This window comes from Hipposideros armiger, unplaced genomic scaffold (genome assembly GCF_001890085.2).
Source record: "Hipposideros armiger isolate ML-2016 unplaced genomic scaffold, ASM189008v1 scaffold_245, whole genome shotgun sequence".
Taxonomy (NCBI): Eukaryota; Metazoa; Chordata; class Mammalia; order Chiroptera; family Hipposideridae; genus Hipposideros; species Hipposideros armiger.
The window spans coordinates 1,107,396-1,129,671 of NW_017731595.1; the positions used below are offsets into that span (position 1 = coordinate 1,107,396).

General features: G+C 40.9%; 2 protein-coding genes across 5 annotated transcripts in view; one reads left to right on the top strand and one right to left on the bottom strand.

Annotated features, from left to right (window-relative positions):
- Positions 1 to 13,208: 13,208 nt before the first annotated feature.
- Positions 13,209 to 15,886, bottom strand: RPL15 (ribosomal protein L15). 3 transcript variants are annotated; one of them, XM_019655745.1, is made up of 4 exons: positions 15,696 to 15,765; positions 14,951 to 15,132; positions 14,479 to 14,615; positions 13,209 to 13,809 (listed from the first exon to the last, which is right to left on the bottom strand). In XM_019655745.1, the coding sequence occupies exons 2-4, from the start codon at positions 15,120 to 15,122 to the stop codon at positions 13,504 to 13,506; spliced, it is 615 nt and encodes a 204-aa protein (XP_019511290.1). In that variant the 5' UTR covers positions 15,123 to 15,132; positions 15,696 to 15,765; the 3' UTR covers positions 13,209 to 13,503. The 3 variants fall into 3 exon arrangements, with proteins under 3 accessions (XP_019511290.1, XP_019511291.1, XP_019511289.1); XM_019655746.1 differs by lacking the exon at positions 15,696 to 15,765 and adding an exon at positions 15,314 to 15,338; XM_019655744.1 differs by lacking the exon at positions 15,696 to 15,765 and adding an exon at positions 15,802 to 15,886 and having other exon boundaries at positions 13,453 to 13,809.
- Positions 15,887 to 15,990: 104 nt separating this feature from the next.
- Positions 15,991 to 22,276, top strand: part of NKIRAS1 (NFKB inhibitor interacting Ras like 1) — a 32,977-nt gene continuing 26,691 nt past the window's right edge. Inside the window, exon 1 of one of the 2 annotated variants that reach the window (XM_019655747.1) lies at positions 15,991 to 16,165. The gene's annotated coding sequence lies outside the window, so the exon portion shown is untranslated. The remainder of the gene's footprint in view (positions 16,166 to 22,276) is intronic. The other variant, XM_019655748.1, reaches the window with a different exon arrangement.

Below are 22,276 nucleotides of genomic sequence, written 5' to 3' on the forward strand. Positions count from 1 at the left end.
ACTAACATAGTAAGTTTTTGGACTAGCAATGATCTTTTATGTATGGGTCTCCCCTCAGTCTTAGAAGAGAGACCAAATATCATTTCTTCAGATCAAACCTAGATGCACATTGGTCTTCTACTTCCTCACTGTTGACAGCGTCATCCTGGACCAGCAGTGTTGGCATCAACCGGGAGCCAGTAAGAAGTGCAAAATCTCAAGCCCCACCCTATGCTGAATTCAAATCTGCATGCTTACCAGGGCTCCAGGTGATTTGTATGCAAGGTGGAGTCTGAGAAGCCCAGCTCCTCTATACCAAGGAGACAGAGGCTTTGCAGCAGGAGTGTCTCTGGAGGGATGTGGTAGGCAGCCTTCTAAGATGTCTCCCAATGACCCAGGAGTGGTATTCACTCCCTTGTGTAATCTCCTTTCCTTGAGTGTGAACTGGACCTGTGAACTGCTTCTAAAAATAGAATACGGCAAGAATGATGGGATGTCACTTCTGAGATTATGTTATAAAAGGCAGACATATCTTGCTCATACTCTCTCTTTCTGGCTCTTCTCACCTGCTCACTCTGCAAGCTGCAATGCTGTGAGCTGCCCCACTGGATCCTACCAACAAGCACTTGAAAGTGGATCTTCCCCTAGTCGAGCCTTGATGTAACTTCAGCCACACCCAACACCTTAATTGCAGCCTTGGAAGGACCCTGAAACAGTGAACTCAGCTAAGCTGCATGCAGATTTCTGACCCACAGAACTGTAAGATAATACATGTTGCTTTAAGCTATTAAGTTTTAGGGTAATCTGTTACTCAGCAATAGATGACTGACACAAGGGGCAATCAGCAGATCAAGCACATTGAAAGTTTAGATATCGTCCAGACTCCCCTGAAGTCACAGGGACCTAACAAACAGGCAGATAAACAAAAAAAAACACCACTTGGGCAGGATCAATACCTGGGAAAAAGATTTTCTTTGAGTTCAAGGTGAGTAGTGAGACTGAAAACAGTGTGATTGGTTGAAAGTTTGTGTAAATGAAGCAGCAGTTTCTGCCTAGCACTTTAAAGGGAAGCTTTATAGTCAACAGGGCTCCCCAGAGGTGCACAACACATGCTCACACGCGTGCGCGCACACACACACACACACACACACACACACACACAAAATGTCTAATAAGCTTTTCAATGCTTCACTCTAATATAAACAGCAATGGAACACTAGACTTTTAAGGGAAGATTCTATCATGATGGAAAGACAATAGAAACGAAGAAACAATACAAAAAGCAAGAAAATACTCTTTATTATTGGAGAGAGAAGATTGAGCATCCACGAAAACAGAATGCTACAAAAAGGAACACAGAACAAGGAAGAGTTCTTGAAAATTAGAGACAATAAGTATTAGAAAAGTTAGAAGTCAAGGCAAATCACCATTTGGGCAGAACAAAAAGGCATTAGAAGCGATTTTTTAAACTTATAGGTTAATCCAAGAGATGTAGTAGGAGTTCCAGAAATAAAATGATTCAAAAATAATAATTCAAGAAAATTTTCCTGGAATTAAATGAAAGGGTTTCCAGATAGAATACTCACAGGCTTCCTGCACAACTAATGAAAAAAAAATTATCTTCAAGCCATGTCTTGGTGAAATTTCAAAACATTAGGGATAAAGAGAGGATCATAAAAACATCCAGAAAGAAAGATCAGATCACATACAAAACAATAGAAATCAGAATATCATCAGACTTCTCAACAGCAGCACTGAACACCTAAGGAATGCCTTCAAAATTCTGAGATAAAAATACTTTACCATAAATCTCAAAACGCAGCCAAACCATCAGTTAAGTGCAAGAGCAGGATAAAGACATTTTCAGACAGGTAAGTTTTCAAAAAACTCCCCCTGTAGACACCTTTTTCTTAGAAAGTTACTAAGGTGATGTAACATAAGTTAGGAGGATAGAGAGAAATGTGCGTGGTGTGTGTGTGTGTGTGTGTGTGTGTGTGTGTGTGTGTGTACAAGCATGTGGGTGTACCAGTATAACCACACATGTGAGAGGTCTGAGAAGAAGCGATGTGTGTGACAGGGAAGTGTTATTTAAATTCTTATATTCCATAATAGAAAGTCAATATATAATGCCTAAAATCTATGAATAAAAGAACTAACATTTTTAGGATATCATTTAGAAACAAGAAGGAAATATTGAAAGAGTTAAAGCTAGGAGGGCTGGCCGAGTGGCTCAGTTGGTTATGAGCTCGCTCAAGAGTGCGAGCTCTGAGCAACAGCAGTTCAATTCCCGGCCTGAGCTGAGCTGCCTCTGAGCTGCCAACAGGTGGCATGATGGCTTAGCTAAAAAAAAAAGAAAAGAAAAGAAAGGCTAGGGACTGAAGGATGGGGAAGGACACCACTGACCACTGTTATTCATCATAAGCTTTGTAGTGCTATTTGATTTCTTAAACTATGTGAATTTATTAGTTTGATGAAAATAAAAACTACTTTTAAAACAAAAAGTGTCCAACTTCTCTTAAACACCACAATCTTCCAAGATAGTAAGTAGAGAATATGTGCAGCTGAATTACAACTGTTATTAGGTGTTTGAGTTGCTTTTTCATTGGTGTCATTTCTGGTCAGGATATTACTGATCAGTCTCTTTCTCTCTTCCAAATTAAAAGAAAATGAGTCCTTTGATCCTATAATACCATTTCTTGGGATCTAGCCTAACATAATAATCATAAACACAGAAAAATCTTTATGCAAAACAATATATAGTGCTGTTTACATATTACTACAAAACTGGCAAATCCTTAACTGCCAACCCAAAGCAAACATGAGTAAATTACCCTCAGCCTCTAAAAGGCGTATTTATGAAGATGAGGTAATAATGTAAAAATGTTAATAACCTAATGTTAAGTGAAAAAAAAATCAGTATGAAAAATTATGACAACTATTTTTTAAATTTTTATTCACTAAAAGGAGGAATATACCAAAGGTTTACAATGGCTTTGTTTTGATGGCGATATTATGGATGATTTTTTTCTTTTTACTTTGTGCATCTTCAGAAACACTTCAAAAAATGTTTATTAATAGTATAATAAAAATACTTGAAAATATGAATTAAAATTCATTTTTATGTTAAAAACTTTTTTGAGGCTTATCATTTTGATTCTGCCAATTTGGCCTTAATATTTTCACCCAGAGGATTTTTTTAGTGGCAGCCATTTCAAACCCATAGATAATTGACTGTTTGACAAATTTATGAATACAAACATTCTAATCATAATTATCCTAGCATTGATAAATTTTCAGCAAAAAAGTATTAACTAGAGAAATCCATTAGGTCTATTTCACTTGCATAATGTATTGCTGACTAAATGAATAAATGATCAATTTTGTATATGGTGAAGTTAAACTATTCAAATAGTTCCTATTTTCATTTTGGTTTCCTGGAATTATTTTCATAAAAAAACCAAACTTCGCCCTCAAAATCTTATTAAAAAAAGAGTTGAATCATTAAACAATTTTATTTTTTAATTAAAAAAAATTTTTTGGCCAATCGGAGCTTCAACCATTAAGCTTTCTTTCAAGGACCTATTTCTTCCAAGTCTATCTGCCTTATCAAATTTTGCAGATTTTCATTTTGCTGCAATCTATTCTATTACTTTTGAGTCAGCAACAAATTTTACCATGTTTAGTTTTTAACCATTGTCAGTTTTATTTTTACTGTAATATTACTATAAATTTGATTTTTTAAAAAAGCCTGTCTGTTTCTGCATCTTTGTCTAATTCATGAAAAAAAAATGTGATAAGTTCCCCCTCAGATATTTCAGGATTGGTACAAAGTTTATGACCGGGCTACTCCATTGGTCTTTTTCCACTTTGTACCAAGTATCCAAGCTGCTGATGGAGCAAAGGGGTAAATGCCAGGTTAAAATGTCCTACTTCATAAAAGTCAAATAACTAGAAGTGACAAGTTTATATGTCATTGAGCATTTTTAGATACTTTGTATATACCAGGTACCACTGTAAGCCCTTGGGATGAAAAGATGCCCGTCTCTACCCTCAAGGAACTCCAGGGCTTCTATTGAGGGAGAAAAGACAATTACACAGTCCTCCTAATATGCTCGTTAGTGGCTAAATTGAATACATTTAATACAAATATGGTAGATGTTTTTTATTTTGCCAGTAAGCAGATAATTACAATGCTCCATCACCTCTAACCACTTCCCTGGTCCACCTCGTGGTTTTCTCCATCCTGACATCCAGCCTTCTAATTGGTTTCTCTGCCTCCAATCTTCTGAGTGACCTTTTAAAACCTAAATCAAATTATGTTATCTCCCTGCTTAAAAACCCTCCAATAGCTCTTCATTTCACATAGAATAAAATCCAAAGATATTCCCAGTGCTTAGATTCAGCAGTGGTTCTCAACCTGTGGGTTGTGACCCCTTTGGGGGTCAAACGACCCTTTCACAGGGGTCGCCTAAGAACATCAGAAAACAAAAAGATATTTACATTATGATTCATAACAGTAGCAAAATTACAGTTATAGAGTAGCAACGAAAATAATTTTATGGCTGGGGGTCACCACAATATGAGGAACTGTATTAAGGGGTTGCGGCATTAGGAAGGTTGAGAACCTTAGAGGTCCTACATGACCTGGCCCCTGCCTCTGTCTCCAACCTCATCTCCTTCCCCTCTCCCTGACTGTCCCTCCACTCTGGGTTCACTGGTCTCCTACCCTTTCCTCCAACCTCCCAAGCTCATTCCCAGCTCAGGGCCTTTACATTTCCTGTTCCTTCAGCCTGGAATGCTTTTCCCTCAGATCGTCCCATGACCTCCTTCTTATTCTCCATGTTTTATCTCTATTTCTTTCTAGAGACTTCCTGATTGCTATTTAATGTCTATCCATTCTTGCTCCACAATCCTTGTCACTATCTGAAATTATTTTACTCACTTACTTGTTTATTGTCTCCTCTAGTAAAATATGGGAAACATGGAGGCAGGGACCCTATCCATCTTGTTTATTAGTATAGTCCATGCCCCTGACACATAGTTATTCCTCAATAAATATTTGTGGAATGGATGAATAAAGGAATGATGTGTAAAAAGAGCTGCGCTAGAGGAATGTAACAAATGACATAGAAGAATCAGAAATGCCATCACTAAAGAGGTGATTGAATGATAAGTAGACATTCTGATGGTGGGGAGGCAGGCAGTTGAAAACAGGGCCAAGTAGGAGAATAGAGATGAAAGGAAGATACAAGAGATCCTGGAAGACAGAGTTTGTGCAAAGTTGCCTAAATGAAAAAGAAGGAACAGGTTTACTGAGCAAGGAAGAGAGCAATATGGTTGAAACCTAAGTTGTTTCATTACTGCCTGACAGTCAAAGACACTGTGGTGATCAGGATAATGCCCCTCAAAGATGTCCACATTCTGTGACGTGATTCCCCAGAACCTGTGATAATCTTATGTTACATGACAAGGGGGAATTAAGGTTACAGATGGAATTAAGGTTGTGAATCACTTGATCTTCAAATAAAGAGATTATTTTGGATTATCCATGTGGGCACAGTGTAATAACAAGGGTCCCTTACATGTGGAAGAGGGGGTAAAAAAGTAAGTGTCAGCATGATGCAGGCTGAGAAAGACTATGCCAGCCATTGCTGGCTTTGAAGATGAAAGGGGGCCACAAGACAAGGAATGTGGGCAACCTCTAAAACTGGAAAATACAAACTAAAAGATTTTCCCCTAGATCCTCCAGAAGGGAACGCAGCACTGCCAATACCTACGTTTCAACCCAGTCAGACCTATTTTGGACTTCTGACCTCCAAAACTGTAAGATAATAAGCTTGCGTTGTGTTATAACACTACATTTGCAGTAACTTGTTACAGAAACAATAGAGAACAAATAAAGATGCCAAAACCAAAATCAAATAAAATGAGGAAAGAAAAGGCAAAGCTCACAACTAGTTTGAGTTTATGGACTGGGGGATGGAAAAGGTTTGGTAAGCAGCAGAGAGGTTGACTTCCAGTCTTCCAACGCTGACTTCACAGTTCCTCTTTGTTTGCATAACATGTGAGAACTACCTGGAGAACTGAGACATCTTTAAGATCACCTTCAGGGTATAAAGGAAAAGACTGGGTGAATTAGACTGGAGTGGGGCCAGCAATCACTGCTGTTTTACCTTGTTATGTTTTTAAGACTTAGAAATCATGTATTACATGGATCCCTTAAGCCATCTTTTATAGATGTCTATTAGATAATAAGTATAATGACAGTCTCTGGATTTTTTTTTTTTTACAAGAGAGCAAAAATGGAAGCTTTCATTTAAAGGAGAGGAAGGGAAAATCTATGAAGAATGTTTCATTTTCTCAGGAAGATGGGCGAGCTGTGACTAATCATCACTGTGGTTAGCATTAATTCTTGCAGAGTTGGTCTTTATAGGTCAACCGGATCCCTTTCTTTTGCTTTATAAATTGAACTGAAATAGTTCCTGCTGACCAGAGTGCTGGCTGCCTGCCCAGAAGTGCTACCCCTGCAGGCACAGTATAATGAGGCAATACACAGGGCTGATCTCAGCATAAAGGAAAGTTCAAACTGGGACTTAAATTTTTAACACATTTGCTGTATGAAAGCAAAATAACCAGAGGAACTGTAAGAGGATGACATCATTCCAATAACTGAAGAGCCGTTTAATCATTCAAAGAACCAATATCCCAAGAGACATGTCATTATGACAGCATGGTCCACAGCTGTTTCAGATGCATGCTTCCTTCTTACTTTATACCCCTGACAAAACATAAGGATACAATTACGTTTGGTGATTGGTTTTGGTTTGTTGGGAGTGCTTTGTTTGGGTGTGAGGAAAGGTGAGAAGATGTTGAGTTTTTCTTTATGGGAAAAACATTTCTACATGTAAATGATGGAAAGAAGGAGCAAATCGTAAACACACACATATAAACGCTCCCCATTTTGGACTAATATAAAGTTCAGGTCATTACTTTGCCATTCTTTGAGCTAAATTTAGAAACTTCTTTTAAGCACTGTTAATATTTAAATATAATATATAAATTATAGAAGGCCAAAAATTGCATTCTCATAGAAATATTTATTAGGCTGCTATTATACACCTTATAAACCATTTTCAAGTATTGCTTAACGGAAAACAAAATTATGTGATGTGAAACTAAAAATATTCTATTTTAGCATTTCTAGTACCTGTGGTTATATATTCATGACTGTGGCATACTAGATTTTCCTTCTTCAAATTAATGATCTGTTCTAGGAAAAATGAAGGAAGAGGTAAAAACAGGGACAAAACGTCTTAAACTCTATGTTTGCAGTTGAACAGTAATTTTGCACATCATCTTTATGTACACTTAAAAAATTCGTAAGCATGAAAATTTAAAAATGAATTTGCTAGCTTGCAAAAATATGTTTTAATTAATGTTCTTTGCTAAACGACACAGCTACCATAACAGCTTATGGGTAAGTTCCACTTAAACCTAACAAGATCAGAAGGCCATCTTTGGAAGCCATTAAAGCCACACTTTAGTGTAAAGCAATGTTTCTCAATTTTTTTTTTTTATCGTCACCTACCTAGGGAAAAAAATGAAATATCAATGAAGTTCTCCATAATGCATGAAATGAAGTGCAGGCATACCTCGTTTTATCATGGTTCGATTTATTGCATTTAACTGATGTTTTTTACACATTGAAGGCACCAGGTGGAGCACCAGCAGAAAGATTATGATTCGCTTTATTGCAGTGGTCTGGAACCGAATCCAAAATATTTCCAAGGTATACTTGTACTAAGGAATACGATTTTTGTCAGGTGAGGGTGAGTTTTGTAAGGCCACGAACCATTGTAATAATGTTTTGTTTTTTTCCCTCAAGAACCAATTATCACCCCCTTGGGAGCAATATTACCTACTCTTTTGAGAATGCATGGTACAAATAAAGCAAGACCAAAAAAAAAAAAATGAGGAGAGGGGCATGGGAGGGGACGAGATACAGGAACTTATCCCTCAACCTTATGTGTTCTACAAGCTGCTGATATATGTGTAGAGTAGGGTTTTCCCAAGAGTGATGCTACTGACATTTGGGGCTGGATAATTCTTTGTTGTGGGTGGCTGTCCTGTTCATTATAGGACATGTAGCAGCATCCCTGGCTTCTACATCTAGATGCCAATCCCAAACCCGCCAATCGCAGGTTGTGACAACCAAAAATGTCTCTAGTCATTGCCAAATGTCCTCTAGGGGGCAAAATTGCGCCTATTGAGAACCACTGTCATAGAATGATTCACAAGAAACTGACAAGTGAGGAGTCCTAGAGTTCTATAGGTGTGGAGTGGGAGAGAGAATTAACTTGTGTAAGATCGAATGACGAATGCAGACAGCCGAACAATACTGTATTCGTTTCCTATGGCTGCTGTAACAAATTTCCACCAACTTAGCGGCTTAACACAATACAAATTTATTATCCGACAGTTCTATAGGTCAGAAGTCCAAAATGGGTCTCACTGGGCTAAAATCAAGGTGTCAGGAGGGCTGTGTTCCTTTCTGGAGATTCCAGGAAAAAAATGTTTTCTTGCCTTTTCCAGCTTCTAGCAACTGCTAACATTCCTTGGCTTGTCCTCCCCCTTCCATCTTCAAAGCCAGCAATGTCAGACCAAGTCCTCTCACGTTGCCATTTCTCTCATACTCATGTTCTTCTGTCTCCCTCTCATATATAAAGAACCTTTGTGATTATATATTGGACCCAACCAGATAAACTCCTTATCAGCTGGTGACATTCATGAAGAGTAATGAGAGGAAGGGCACCATTTTCAAACAATGGTAATGTTGTTGCTCAAAGCATTTTCGGAACTTCAGAAGTATTTTACAAATCACATAAAAGCAATCAATTATATTGTGGCCTTAGACGTATTAATTCCTACTGTTGTAAGATGGGTTACATTAGGAAAACTTTCCAGTTGACAGCTAATATCTTCAGTGGAGGGTTCTATCCTTGGGGTTGGCACTTATTGGTCACGTCCCTAGGTTTTGTTATTGACCTTAGTTTGGGTATCTGCAATTTTCGCCTCACTGACTATAAGAGGGAAGAACTAGAGTAGAAAGAGGACAGAGGAGAAAATCTATCAGCAGTTATTATACCAATATACATCATACAAAAACTAAGAATGAATGAATTTGAGAACTACTGAATTGGGAGAGGGCAGAGCATTAACACATTTTTTCATTCTAATCAAAGTACTAATGCTGGAAGTGTTGACAGCAATGGATTCTAACAGACTGTACCCACAGAATCCAACTAGACACCAACAGACAGAATTCTTTAATGTGGATGATCGGTTTTGAATTTTCCTTTCTGATAAGTGAATCTTCCTAGCTTAGTTAATAATCAATCTCTGGAACCTGGATAGTATGTTTACAGTCTCATAGAAAGCAGTTTAGTGATTAAATGACTGATAATTACTTTACCCATCAATTACTGTTTCTGAACTAACTAGGACTGCCAGATAATGAACCGTTTTTTAAGTGACAATGAGAATCACAAGTAAACGAGTTCAGATGTTCATAGCATACCAATTAAAGGATTTAATCAATTTTGGGAGGGGGGCTGAGTTGCCCTTTACCAGGATTGGAGAGTTACGAAGTGTGTGTTCCAGCTGCTTTATTACATTTGAATGCTTTGATTATGAGTTTTAAAGGTACAGGCCAACTATGCCACCTCTGCAGCAGATTTCTTAATGGAAACTTGATCAATATTTCCTACAAAGACCCCGTTTCTTGTTTTCCTATATAAAAATAGGTTGAAAACTGTATGTATAGTGATGTTCACTGCAGCGTTAGTAACAAACAATAGCTAAAATCTATGAACAAGCTGAATGTCCAGCCAACATGCCCAAGGCTGAAGTGGCGGGTGATGATGGGGCCGTGGGGAGAGAGGGTTGCTGGGTAAAAACTGTCAAGATGTAGCATGTGGCATGTCACCTCACTACTGGTTGTCAGGCCAGCTCGATCCTTCCAGGAAAAGTCCAAGGAATTGTTTTTACTCCAAATAATGAATATTTATAAAACTTTGATATTCCAGCACTTTGGCAAAAGATGCAGGCTAAATTGAAGCCAGTGAAAAACTAAAGGTCTTTTTAGACCAAAACCTTTGTTAGAAAAGGTGTTGTAGCACTTCCTTCTTTTATACTCAGTACTGTTGGGATAAACTCTTTGTCAAAAACTTCTAAAAACCCAGTATCAACCCGACAAAGAAAGTGGTAATTATACACCAAAAAAATCTGTAGCCAAATACTATTTTGATAGGAAATCTACACATCAAACACATTTTGTGTGGGAAATACCAGACATCGGATGCTTCATCTTTATCTGCTGGGAAATACTACAAAAAGGAGAAAAGAATGTCAAGGTCTAGAGCTGCACTGTCAATTGAACTTTCTGTGATGGTCAGAATGTTTTCTGTGCTGTCCAATACGGCAGCCCATATGGAGCCATTGAGCACTTGAAATGTGGCTAGTGTGACTGAAGAGCTGACTTTTAAATTATGAGTATTTAAATTTAGCCACAGGAGACTACTGGCTACCATATTAGATAGTGCAATTTTGAAATATTTTTCAGTAAATATTTGTGTGGTTTACAGGAAAGAAGCCATGTCACATAATAAAGTAGCAGGAAAATTGCTTGTACAGTTGTGTATGAATAACCCTATTTTGCCAAATGAATCAACTCAATAGGGGGTTGCATTGTCCGTAGAGAATTTAAAAACAGCAAAAGCTGACTGTTCTCTACAATCCTGCAAGTGTGTACAAGGACAAAAGAAAATCAAATGGATTAGTGTATGGAGTAGAGCTGTTCACAAATAATTGATTCTCCCGCTCCTTCTAGGCACATGTAAGATTTCATTTCCTCACCCTTTGAACTCAAGTATCGCCATGGGACTTGCTTTGGACAACCTCCTGAGCATCAGGACTAAAATCCAGGGCATGCTATACCATGCTCTTTGCCCTTTGCCATGATCCATGTTCCAGATAGTGGTTACTCCAAAAGCCTGGTTTTTGGAGTGAGGACCATGACTAACCCTCAATGAACATGTAGTATGTGCAAGAAACAAACCATTATTATTTTAAGCCACTGGGATTTGGGGGTTGTCACTGTAGGAGTTAGTCGGCCTGATACAATATATACCTTCTAATTCCCCTTAGGTATTTCAGAACTTAGAGATGGAATCAAGGCTTAGAATTGAAAGGATAAAATGAAGTTGAAATTTCAAGAGCTTATTCTACATCAAGTCACCATTAGGAATTTTGAGAGCAGAGGGCTGGCCGAGTGGCGCTTTGGTTAAGAGCTGGCTTGGGACGCCAGCTCTGAGCAGCAGGGCCCCGGTTTGGATCCCACAAGGGCCAGTGACACTGCCTTCTACAACTACAATGGTGAGCAGCAGCTAGACCTGGAGTTGGGCTGCCATGAGTTGCCGGCGACAGCGTAGTCTGCAGCCCCAGTGGCAGGGTTGCCATGGATTACCGTATGTAGCCAGCAGCCAGCTTGAGCGGCCAGCAGCTGCCATGAATGGCCGTCCAGAAGCCGGCGACTGATCTGCCTCGCCCAGGAAGAGCGCAATGATGGTGCCAACTTGGGCCAGTGAAGCCAACGTCCTCCACAACTAGACTGAAGAACAAAAGGACAGCAACTTGTCTGTTCCCCTTCCCCCAATTCCCCAGCACTGTTCCCATCCCAATTCCCCAATAAAAATCTTAAAAAAAAACAACTTATAGGATCCCTCTAGCTGCTGTAGACAAAAACTGTAGGGTCACAAAATGGTACCAGCAAGCCCTTCCTGGAGACAGATTAAGTCTGACCTTTAGCTTGAACCCTCCTTCACCTTCCCAAGTTATTAGCATCCCCAATATGTGAAAAAGACTTTAATTTTTCTAATTCATGCAAGGAGCCAAAGAACCAAGAGAGAAAACACTAATGACTAAGTACTACACACTTCACTCTCCCTCAAATTGCTGACTTTCTGCCATCACGTTTTGATACCTTTTTGCAGGTTAGGGTATTTGGCTAGCTCTAAAGCATGTTTAGTATTAGATGACAAAAGATAACAGATCCATTTGTTTTAGTTTAATAGACTTTATTCCTTTAGTTGAACAACCTCTACACACAAAATAGATGGTTTAAGATTTTTGAGTGGAAAGGAATTTAGGTCTCAAGGTTTTGAGTCTGCTACGTTTTCTGGAAATCATTTAACTGAGACTTTTAAGACCTCAGAAGAAAATAGAAAAATTGGTTCAAGGAAACCAACAATTAGATTTTGGAATCAAACTACGGCAATTCTTCTGTATTTCCTACACACTCTAATTCACTCTGAGAAACAGGAGACTAGTCTATACTTTAATATTAAGATGGACACAACTGACGGCCTGGAAATTTTGTGGAAGGTAAAGATTTTGAGGGTAGTTTGAGTAGAAATGAAAAATAACTACACAATGCTTAAGGTTGGATTGGAAACCATGAAGTTGTATTGACATCAAGTGCACAACTTTTCCCAGTAGCCTGCCTTATGGGAATAATGAACCTAGGTTGACCCAAGATGACTTTAAGACCGACTAAACTAAGTCAATGAAGTGCTTTTCAATAAAGCCAACCAGTTTTTCCTCTAAGGTGGTTAGAAGGTTCATAATGGTCACAAATTAACATTATGACCTTAAGGCTAATACTTCTCTTTTACTTTATGTTCAATTTCCTTCAGTTCCAATATAGACCAGTATAATTACCATTACTATGTTGCACGAAATTCAGTCTTCTATAGAGCCATGGAGACATGGGATTGAACCAGGAGCCTCCACCTTTTGTGAACTTCAATAGTATTGTGGAGACCAAGCCAACTTTGTGAAGGTTAGCCAGGATGTTTCATTTAAGAGAACCCCCTTGCAAAATTAATGATGGCATTCTTTTAAACTTTTCTTTCAGAATCAGCAGTTATATTAACAGAATGTTGGGTTAAATCTGAATATGTGAGCCCCAGTCAGCTTTCATTTTTCTGCATGATCCTGAAGAATGGATTAGGATATCCTTCACGATTTCCAAGCAAAATTCAATTTACAATGTCTATCCTTGCCAAACTCCAAAAAAAACCAGGCCCTTGAGTAAACCAACAGAGCACTGCATTACCAATAAAGCTGTAGGTTTCATCACATGCACCAACAAATCTACATGGCTAGTTCTGTACTCCTTTCACAGAATTTATTTTATACCTGTTATACCACACAGCATTTTAAACACTGACATATCAACTCCCTAATAAGATAAAGCAAAAACAAAACGTATTTACCTTATGAGAAACAAGATACACCATCATTTAGTCTTCAAACATTATTGCACTTTAACTTTCATAATTTGACAATGTGTTCATGAAAACAATCTGCAGACAACTAGCTTTAACAGACAAATTAAACACTTTTAAGCAAACGTTGACTGTCCTAAATTGTTTATTAGGAAAAATTTTACAAACATTACTCATATTAGCGGTAACGGTGGAGCTGGAGAGTATTGCGCCTTCTCCAAGCAGCACGGCGAGAACCACCAATAGTATGGTGGAACTTGTGGCCCTTTCCAAGGCCACGGCTCTTGCGGCCTGCAGATGTCAGCCCTCTCATCTCCCTGTGCTTGTGGACCGGTTTGGTGATCCACTGGGTGTCAGGATTCCGTCTGATAGCTTTATGGAATGGATCAATGAGGATAACCTCAAAGAATTTGTACGTGGAATCTTCACCAACCCAGTAAGAATTCAGGACTCTCAGAGCCCCACAGTGGCGTCCAGCTCGCTCCTAGAAGAGGAAAAAAGGCCTAAGATCAGCCCCTCATATTTCCCATGGTAGCAAATTAAGGAAGAATTTTAATTCACCACTAAACAAGAGACTGAGGCTGTGACCATTAAGAGAGATAAGGTAAACTTACTATGCCCTAATATTACCCTCTCCCTAAGGGCATGAATGTTGAGAATATCTGGCTAACAGAATTTAGGATTCTGGAATCTTGTCTTTTTCTCATGCAACAGAGGTCAGCCAATTTTTATAGAGCACAGCTTTACACAAATTTTTATACAACAGAGCACAGCTTAATTTACTAACCTAGAAAGATAACTTACAAATGACCAAAGAAAATTGGCAATACGAAAAATGTAGCTTCTATACACCCTAGGTGTGCTCAAGACAGTTTACCACCCTTCAAAAGCTTGGGTTCCAAAGGTTCACACTAATCATAAAACACTTTTCCTATTCACACACACACACACACACACACACGCAGATTGGTAACAAAGACTGATAAATGATAATGGCTTTGACACTAACTCTTTACCAAGATCAGTAAAAACCACAACCCCCATTTTAAACACAATAGCGCTCACCTAGGCACCAGTGATCAATCAGAAAAGTTGCTTAAATCCTCCATCTCCAGGAGGTGATCAATACAAATGCTTCTCAAAAACCACTTACCTCTGCAACAGACTGAAGGCTTCGAGCAAACTTTAGCTGGTTAACACCGTGATGGACGGGCTTGCCATAGGTTGCACCCTTAGGAACTGGGCGTTTGCGGCCACCGCGGCGCACACGAATCCGATATATGACGTAACCTATAAACAAAAATTAGAGTGGTATTAGGAGTGGGAGACTCAATGACTTGTCATTATTGTTCCTACTTCAAATCTATTTCAGACCACAAGTCAAATACTATATATCCGATGGAGGCAAAGCTAATACCAGTTTGAGACTCGCTTTAAAGAAAGAACACAACCCAGTATCTTTCAACGTACTTGACGTTAGCCACACTTCTGTGTTGATCGCTTAAGACAACTGCTGCCAAAGCCGTGTGTGAAGACATTGGGGCGACAGCTCTTCCTCATCCCTGGTTTCCAGCTCTCCCCGGAGACTATAATTTCACCCAAGAACCCACGCACAGACCCCTCACCTTGCTTGGCCTTGTAGCCCAGCCTGCGCGCTTTATCGGGCCGGGTGGGGCGGGGGGCCCTGTGGAGCGCAGAGAGCTGGCGGTACTGCCAGCAGCGCACCCGGAGAAGAAACCGCATGACATCGGACTGCTTCTTCCTCCATAGCTCCTGGATGTACTTGTAAGCGCCCATCTTGGCTTACCTTTGAGATTAAGAGGTATTAAAAAAACATCCGTTTCACGTACAATGAGAAGACCCCGCCCATCTCAGTTCCCCCACCAGCCACCAGGAAGCCGCTGAGGAAAATGGCTCTGCACGAGCTGCAGGGGAGATAGCCGGCCCAACCCCCTCTTATGCGCCCACAGAAAGCAGCGCTCAGTCACCTCTGCGCAAGGGAGCACAAGGCACATTTTTGCTGGATGAATGAATGGAGCTAGACTTGGGCCCTGAGGGGGCGGATGGCTGCGGCAGGCGGAGTCCCCAAGGGCCGGGCCTGCAACGAGACCTCGCCGACACCACAGGGGAAGATGTTGCCCTCCGCCGTCGGTTAACTCTAGGAAAAAGCACTTACTCCACCCAACCCACCGTGCTCGCTTCAGGAAACCCTAGGCCCAGCCTCCTGTCCCTCAGCCCCACGCCTCCCTTTCCTTCACGCTCCGGGCCCAGCTCGAATTCGCGCCGCCATCACATCATCCCCCAGCCTGCCTCGGGGGCCGCCTCTACACAACCGCGCTGCCCCGCATCTTGATCAAACTCGCGCCATACAGCAGGCAGGAGGACCTCCCAGGACGCAGGGTCCCCGAGCCTGGATGGCCCAGGCGAAGGGAGATCAGTGGCGGATGGAATCGCGAGTATCCCCTTCACAGCCTACCTGATGGCTGCGGCCAGACGGAAAGGAAAGAGCCTTTCTCCCACAATCCCTTTTGGGCTCCTCCCCCACTTCAGCGAAAATCTTTCCGGTGGAAAGCTGCGGTCGCCCAGAGCCTCATGGGACATGTAGTTCCGGCAGAAAGCCAGGTGGGCGGAGTTCCGCCAGGATTGGGCACCACCTTCCCTATTGTCCCGCCCACTGATCCTCCGGTCCGCAGTCCCTGGCGAGACCTCCGCAGGCGAGAGTGCAGGACAGTCCCGCCGTCGGGAGAAGGCAAGTTGGGGGCGGGGCTCCAGTGGCTAAATCCCGCCGTGGAGCCGCGCAGCCAGCGCGCCGCTGTTTTCCCGGTCTGCAGCGTGTACAGGTCTGTGTCATGAGGAGTACGGGGCCGCTTTGCGCACCGCAGGCTCCTAATTGAGGTGTTGCTGCGAGGAACGGTGTCCTCTTACTCCCGCAAGGACAGGCGCAGAAATCTGGCTTCCTAGACAGCTCTGACAGATCCCTGCGATGCTGCCCCAGCCGCTAGATAAGGCGTTTGTGGCCGGGGCTTCGCGGGTGGCGCTCCGCGCACCGCATCTTCCTCCCCCCACCCCCTGGTCAATTCGTGCTTTAGCCCCAGTGGGCCCAGCTGCGAGGGATTTTGCCCTAAAAATGGTCCGGGGGTGGGGGGAGTGCGGGCGGCTCCGTGGCTTTCTATTTCCATCTTTCATGAGTACGGATTTAGTTCCAGTATTGCTACGTCAGAACCACAGTTTTTTAGAATATCGAAATGTTTGTTTGCAGGTGCGAGTGTTTCGGGAAGAAATGCCGAGAAAAGGCTGGCGTTTTGTGTTGCATTCTTTACTGAAAAATGACCTACTAGCTTTTTTTGCGTCTCCAGAATGTTTTCATTTTCGGTAGTCGTGTGGTTTAATTCTACAAGTTCTAAGTTTTAAATGTGGCCAGGGTTTAAGAGAATCACATTTACCTTATAATTCATTAGTGGTTTTGGTTATTTTCCCCCTATTTTTCTATCTTCCTTTCCTCTTTTTAAATCGCAGCTCTACCATTTTAAGAGTCCTCACATGGTTCATTGATTCAATTAACACTAAGTGCCTAAGGTCTGACAATTAAGCAATCAGGTGTGCAGCACTTCTAGCTAGGATGAGTTCGCGCACTTAATTGTCAGACCACGTATGTGCCAGGCAGTGTCCCTACTGCCAGGGATGCAGCAGTGGTCAATGCAGAACTTGTAGCTTTCTTGGAAACGGGCAGGCAACGTAAGATATATATTATATTGAAACAAACGTTAAGGGGAGGGAAGAGATAGAAAGTGTTGGGGTTGGGGTCGAAATTTTGGATGGAATGTTCAGGGTAGGTCTTCTTGAGAAGTAATGTTTGAGAGGAGACCTAAAGGATGTGAGTAGTGGAGATGTGGGGACTGATTTTGGCCAGAGGGAGACGTGGCAATGCTAGAGTATGCCTAGATGATGACAGGAACAGCACGGAGGCAGTGTGGCTGGAATCAACCATAGGGAAACTAGCACATGACATGAGAGAGGTAAGGTTCTCGTGAAGACTTTGAGTTTCCAAACTGCCTAAGATGGGAAACCATTGGAAGATTGTGAGCAGAAGGATAACTTCATGTGGCTTACTTACATTTTTAAAGGGTCATTTGGATTGTAGCTTTGAGGCTAAAAGGAAGAAGGGGAAAAGTGAAAGCAGAGAAACTAGTTAGGAGGCTGTGTTAGTTTCCTATTGCTACTGTACAAAATTACAGCCAATTTACTGGCTTAAAACAACACAAATTGTCTTACAGTTCTGTAGGTCAGAAATGTCACTAGGCTAAAATCCAGTTGTCAGTAGGGCTGTGTTCTTGTAGAGGCACTAGGGGAGAATACATTTCCTTGCCTTTTCCAGCTTCCAGAGGCCACCTGTATTCCTTGATTCGTGTCCCCTTCCTTCATCTTCAAAGACAGCAGTATAGCATCTTCAAATCTGTCTCACTTTCTGACACTCTTCTCTCCCTCTTATAAAGACATTAATAGTTACATTGGATCCACCCAGATAATCCAGGATAATCTCCCCTTCTCAAGGTTCTTAATTTAATCACAACTGTAATGTAAAGCAAAATACTCACAGGGTTCAGGGTGAATGCCATGGACATCTTTAAGAGACCAGGCGAGAGAAGTTGGTGCCTTGGACCCCTTCATTAGTAACGGAGGTGGTAAATGGTCCAGCTTGGATGTGTTTCAGAGGTAGAGGATTTGCCGATGGATCAGAAGTGGGTGTGAGAAAGATGAGTCAAGACTGACTGACTGCAGAGTTGGATGAATCATTTGGAAAGAAGAGCCTGGCAATGGGATGATCACTGCTAATTTCTGAGATTTTGCAGTTTTGCTTCTTAAGCTACAGTTTCTCTGTTTGGCAAGATTTGAATTGGTGTTTCCAGTTAATTTGGAGATTTCTGAGGGCAAGGATCATTTCCCGTTTTGCCCCATAGCTTGTCCCTAATGCCTGGCATTATGATAAGCCCTCAGTAAATACTTCAGTAAGTGAATAAAAGAATGGTAAGCTGGAATCTGTTTATTATATTTTATGTGCAATATTGTTTGCAAAACTTTTTATGTATGTAAAATATTCATATATGGATGGTAAAAGTATTGCACACAGTACATGATGTTTACATAAAAAATAAGGTGTAGTTTTCCCTGTGATACATACATAAGATCTATAATATCTCTATGATCTTAACAGTGTTTCAGTATTAATATTTTCCTAATTGCTTAAAAAGGTTGTGTTTTACTTATAAAAGTAGAATGATTTCCTTAGGGGCCAGCCCAGTGGCGCGTTGGTTAAGAGCTGGCTTGGGACACCAGCTCTGAGCAGCAGGGCCCCAGTTCGGATCCCACATGGGCCAGTGACACTGCGCTCTCTACAGCTAAGATGGTGAACAACAGCTCGACCTGGAGCTGGGCTGCTGTGAGTCACCGGCGATGGTGTAGGCTGCAGCCCCTGCTGCAGTGGGCTGCCATAAGCTACCATGTGTGACTGGCAGCCAGCGTCAGTGGCTGACAGCTGGTGTGAGCTGCCAAGAGCCGCCGTGAGTGGCCATGCAGTGGTTGGCAGCCGATCTGCCTCACTCGTGAAGAGCGCAATGATAATACCAACATGGGCCAGTGAAGCAACGTCCTCCACAACTAGACTGAAGAACAAAAGGACAGCAACTTGTCTGTTCCCCTTCCCCGATTTTCCAATGCTGTTCCCCTCCCCCAATTCCCCAAAACAATCTTAAAAAAAAAAAAAAGAATGATTTCCTTGGAAGAACAGAACTACGGACAATTTAGGAAGCTGTTTCTGATTGTTCTTCAAAGAGAATATTGACCAAACTCAGTGTTTTCCACAGAAATGGATCAGGTCATGTTTTTATTCTCTAGCAACATTATTGATTAGCCTGGAAAGGAAAGCAATATATGTATTTAAGACTGCACTGGGTTTTGCCTGTTAAGCACATTTTCTCAGTCATTTAACATCAGATGAAGATTAATAGGTAAAAGATCGAATTTATTGTCCAGCAGTTTCTCAAGTTAGGGACTGTAACAAGGAGCTTTAACTCTTACTTTTTGTATTCCCTCAGTGTCGATGCAGTTTCTCAGTAAGCACTTCCTGTCTTCATAGCATCACAGAGTTAGAAGGAACCTTAAAGGTTATAATCCATCTACTCGGGAGCCTCTCAAACTCTTGAAACCTAGATTTACATAAGAGGCTTGGCCACCCCCAGGATCTAGTCCTGTGATTCCGTGCCTATTCAGGCTTCTGCAGATGACCTCCTTTTTGTATTTGGAAGGAAATAGTACATTTTCTTGTGTTTGAGAATTATGAAATATTGTCTGTAGAACCAAGATTTTATTTGTAAATCTGAGTATTTGTAAGCATAACAATCACTTCCTTATGTGAGTCCCCACCATCATATATATAGAAAATAAAGTATTTTTGTATGTGTGTTTAATGTTATTCAATATCTTACATTAGATATTAATATTTTAAAGAAATCCTACTTTTCAATTGATGGTAGCAGTTCACTCATATTCAGCTTATGTATTATTGTTTCCCAGTTGAAGACAACTAGGTACCTAGAATGTTTCAGCCTTGATTAATCACTTATCCTTTCATCTTTGTTTTCTTTTTGATTCTATAAAATACTTAATGTGGTCTATTCTGTCTTATCTCTTTCCTTGTCTTTCTTTCCTAAAAAACCTTAAAGTCCTGGGGCGGCTGGTTAAGTCAGTTGGTTAGAGTGCAGTGCTCATAACACCGTTGCTGGTTCAATCCCCACATGGGCCACTGAGAAGCGCCCTCCACAATTAGATTGAAACAACTACTTGACTTGGAGCTGATGGGTCCTGCAAAAACACACTGTTCCCCAATAAAAATAAATAAGTTAAAAAAAATAAGTTTAAAAACAAAAAACAATCCTGAAGTCCTTACCTCGTGTTTGAGTTACCTCTATTCAGTTACTTTTACTGTTTGCCGTTGATGGAGATTTCTCTGATACGCAGAAACAAGCCCCTCAATTTATTCATTTATACACACAAAATAGTACATATTTTTAACAAACTTGATCTGCTAATCCTAATATCAGTGAGTGATCAAAGTACAATTGTAGTATACGACTTTTAAAGTGAATATACTTAAGACTACTTCCAAAGGCACTGTGACATATTTGATTTCTGAATGTCTCAGAATTCTGTTGGTTTCAGCATTTTTCCAATTTGCTGCAGTCCCCGCCCTCATATTTCCCTCTCTTTTACAGAGGGTCTATTGCTGTTATTGGGTGTATTTTTCTTAAAACTGCCTGCTTCACTCAACTATAGTCTGTACCTGCCCTTTTAAAGCACTTTTTTTGTTTTTGTTTGTTTGTTTTTAAGATTTGTATGATGTGTGGTAAAGGGACTTTTTTTTTTTTTTGATTGAACAGGAAGGAAAGAGGAGGTAAGGATTGGTATTTAGAAATTCTGGGGCTAAGACATTTTCAGAATATGGGAAAGAACAGAAAATAACAATAGAAAAGTCAGAATTTATATCCCAACAGCAACCTTTTCTGACAACAGAATTGTTCTGTGCAGCCATCATTTTTCTTATCCTCTGGAAGATTTTTTTTTTATCCTCTTCTCATGTGGTTAGGTGGCAACTTCCTTTAAATTTTAACTGTTATTATGAAAAACCCTTTGAAAGATTCAGTGGTATCATAACTTAGAGGAGACCACAATGTGCAGGAGAGAGTAGAATCCTATGATAAGTGAGATGACAATAAATTAGTCATAAATTCAGAGGTATGTGTAGAAAACTTAAAAATGGGCCATAGTTGGGCCGGCCGAGTGGCGCGTTGGTTAAGAACTGGCTTGGGACACCAGAGGGCCCCGGTTCGGATCCCACATATGAGGGCCAGTGACGCTGCCCTCTACAGCTAAGATGCAGAACAACAGCTCAACCTGGAGCTGGGCTGCCATGAGTCACCGGCGACGGCGTAGGCTGCAGTCCTTGTGGCAGTGGGTTGCCATGGGCTACCGTGTGTAGCCGGCAGCCAGCGTGAGCGGCCAGCAGCCGCAGTGAGTGGCTGTCCAGAAGCCGGCGACTGATCTGCCTCACCCAGGAAGAGCGCAATGATGGTGTCAACTTGGGCCAGTGAAGCAACATCCTCCACAACTAGACTGAAGAACAAAAAACGACAGTAACTTGTCTGTTCCCCTTCTTCCAATTCCCCAGCACTGTTCCCATCCCCCCAATTCCCCAATAAAAATCTTTAAAAAAAAAATGGGCCATAGTTGCTGATGTAGGAGATAGCATACCATAGGTAACCAGTTACACAAAGCCCTGCCCTTGTAAATACTGAGACTTCTTCTATTGCAGTTATGTTGAAAATATGAAGAAAATAAAGTGATGATTATTTCTCTACTGATAAAATGTAGTGTACTTCTCTGGAAATGAGTGCTGTGTTATTACTGTGCAACAATAATGGTAGCATTAAAAACGTTCCTGTCAGCAGATTAGTGTTGTAGCTGATTTGGGTCACAAAACATTAGAGTTTGAGAAAATAAAGTAGAAAAGTTCACTTGTTAATCTTTTCAGTGTTGGTTAAAAAAAAATAAAATGAATAGTGATGTACAACACACATGTGTTCATGGAAAGATACCCAGCAAAAGGTACCTTTTATCTGAATGCTTATTTGAACTTCCTTGTAGTTGTTTTTTGACTTCAAGTAGTTCTGGTATCACTTTTGGTCAGTTATTTCATGTTCTACACTTGTAGGTAAGAGGCGAATTGGGGGAAATGAGGTGGTGGGAGATGGCAAAATGCCTTACATTTTCTTATCAACTTAATTCTTTTGTATTTCTTTTTTAAGATTTTATTGGGGAATTGGGGGAGGGGAACAGACAAGTTGCTGTCCTTTTGTTCTTCAGTCTAGTTGTGGAGGACGTTACTTCACTGGCCCATG

Excerpts from the sequence above, each read along its gene's own strand:
- RPL15 (XM_019655745.1), bottom strand. The coding sequence starts at position 15,122 with ATGGGCGCTTACAAGTACATCCAGGAGCTATGGAGGAAGAAGCAGTCC. Across the intron at positions 14,616-14,950 it reads GGGCTACAAGGCCAAGCAAG|GTTACGTCATATATCGGATT; the intron begins GTGAGGGGTCTG and ends TTTTGTTTATAG. Across the intron at positions 13,810-14,478 it reads GCCTTCAGTCTGTTGCAGAG|GAGCGAGCTGGACGCCACTG; the intron begins GTAAGTGGTTTT and ends TTCCTCTTCTAG.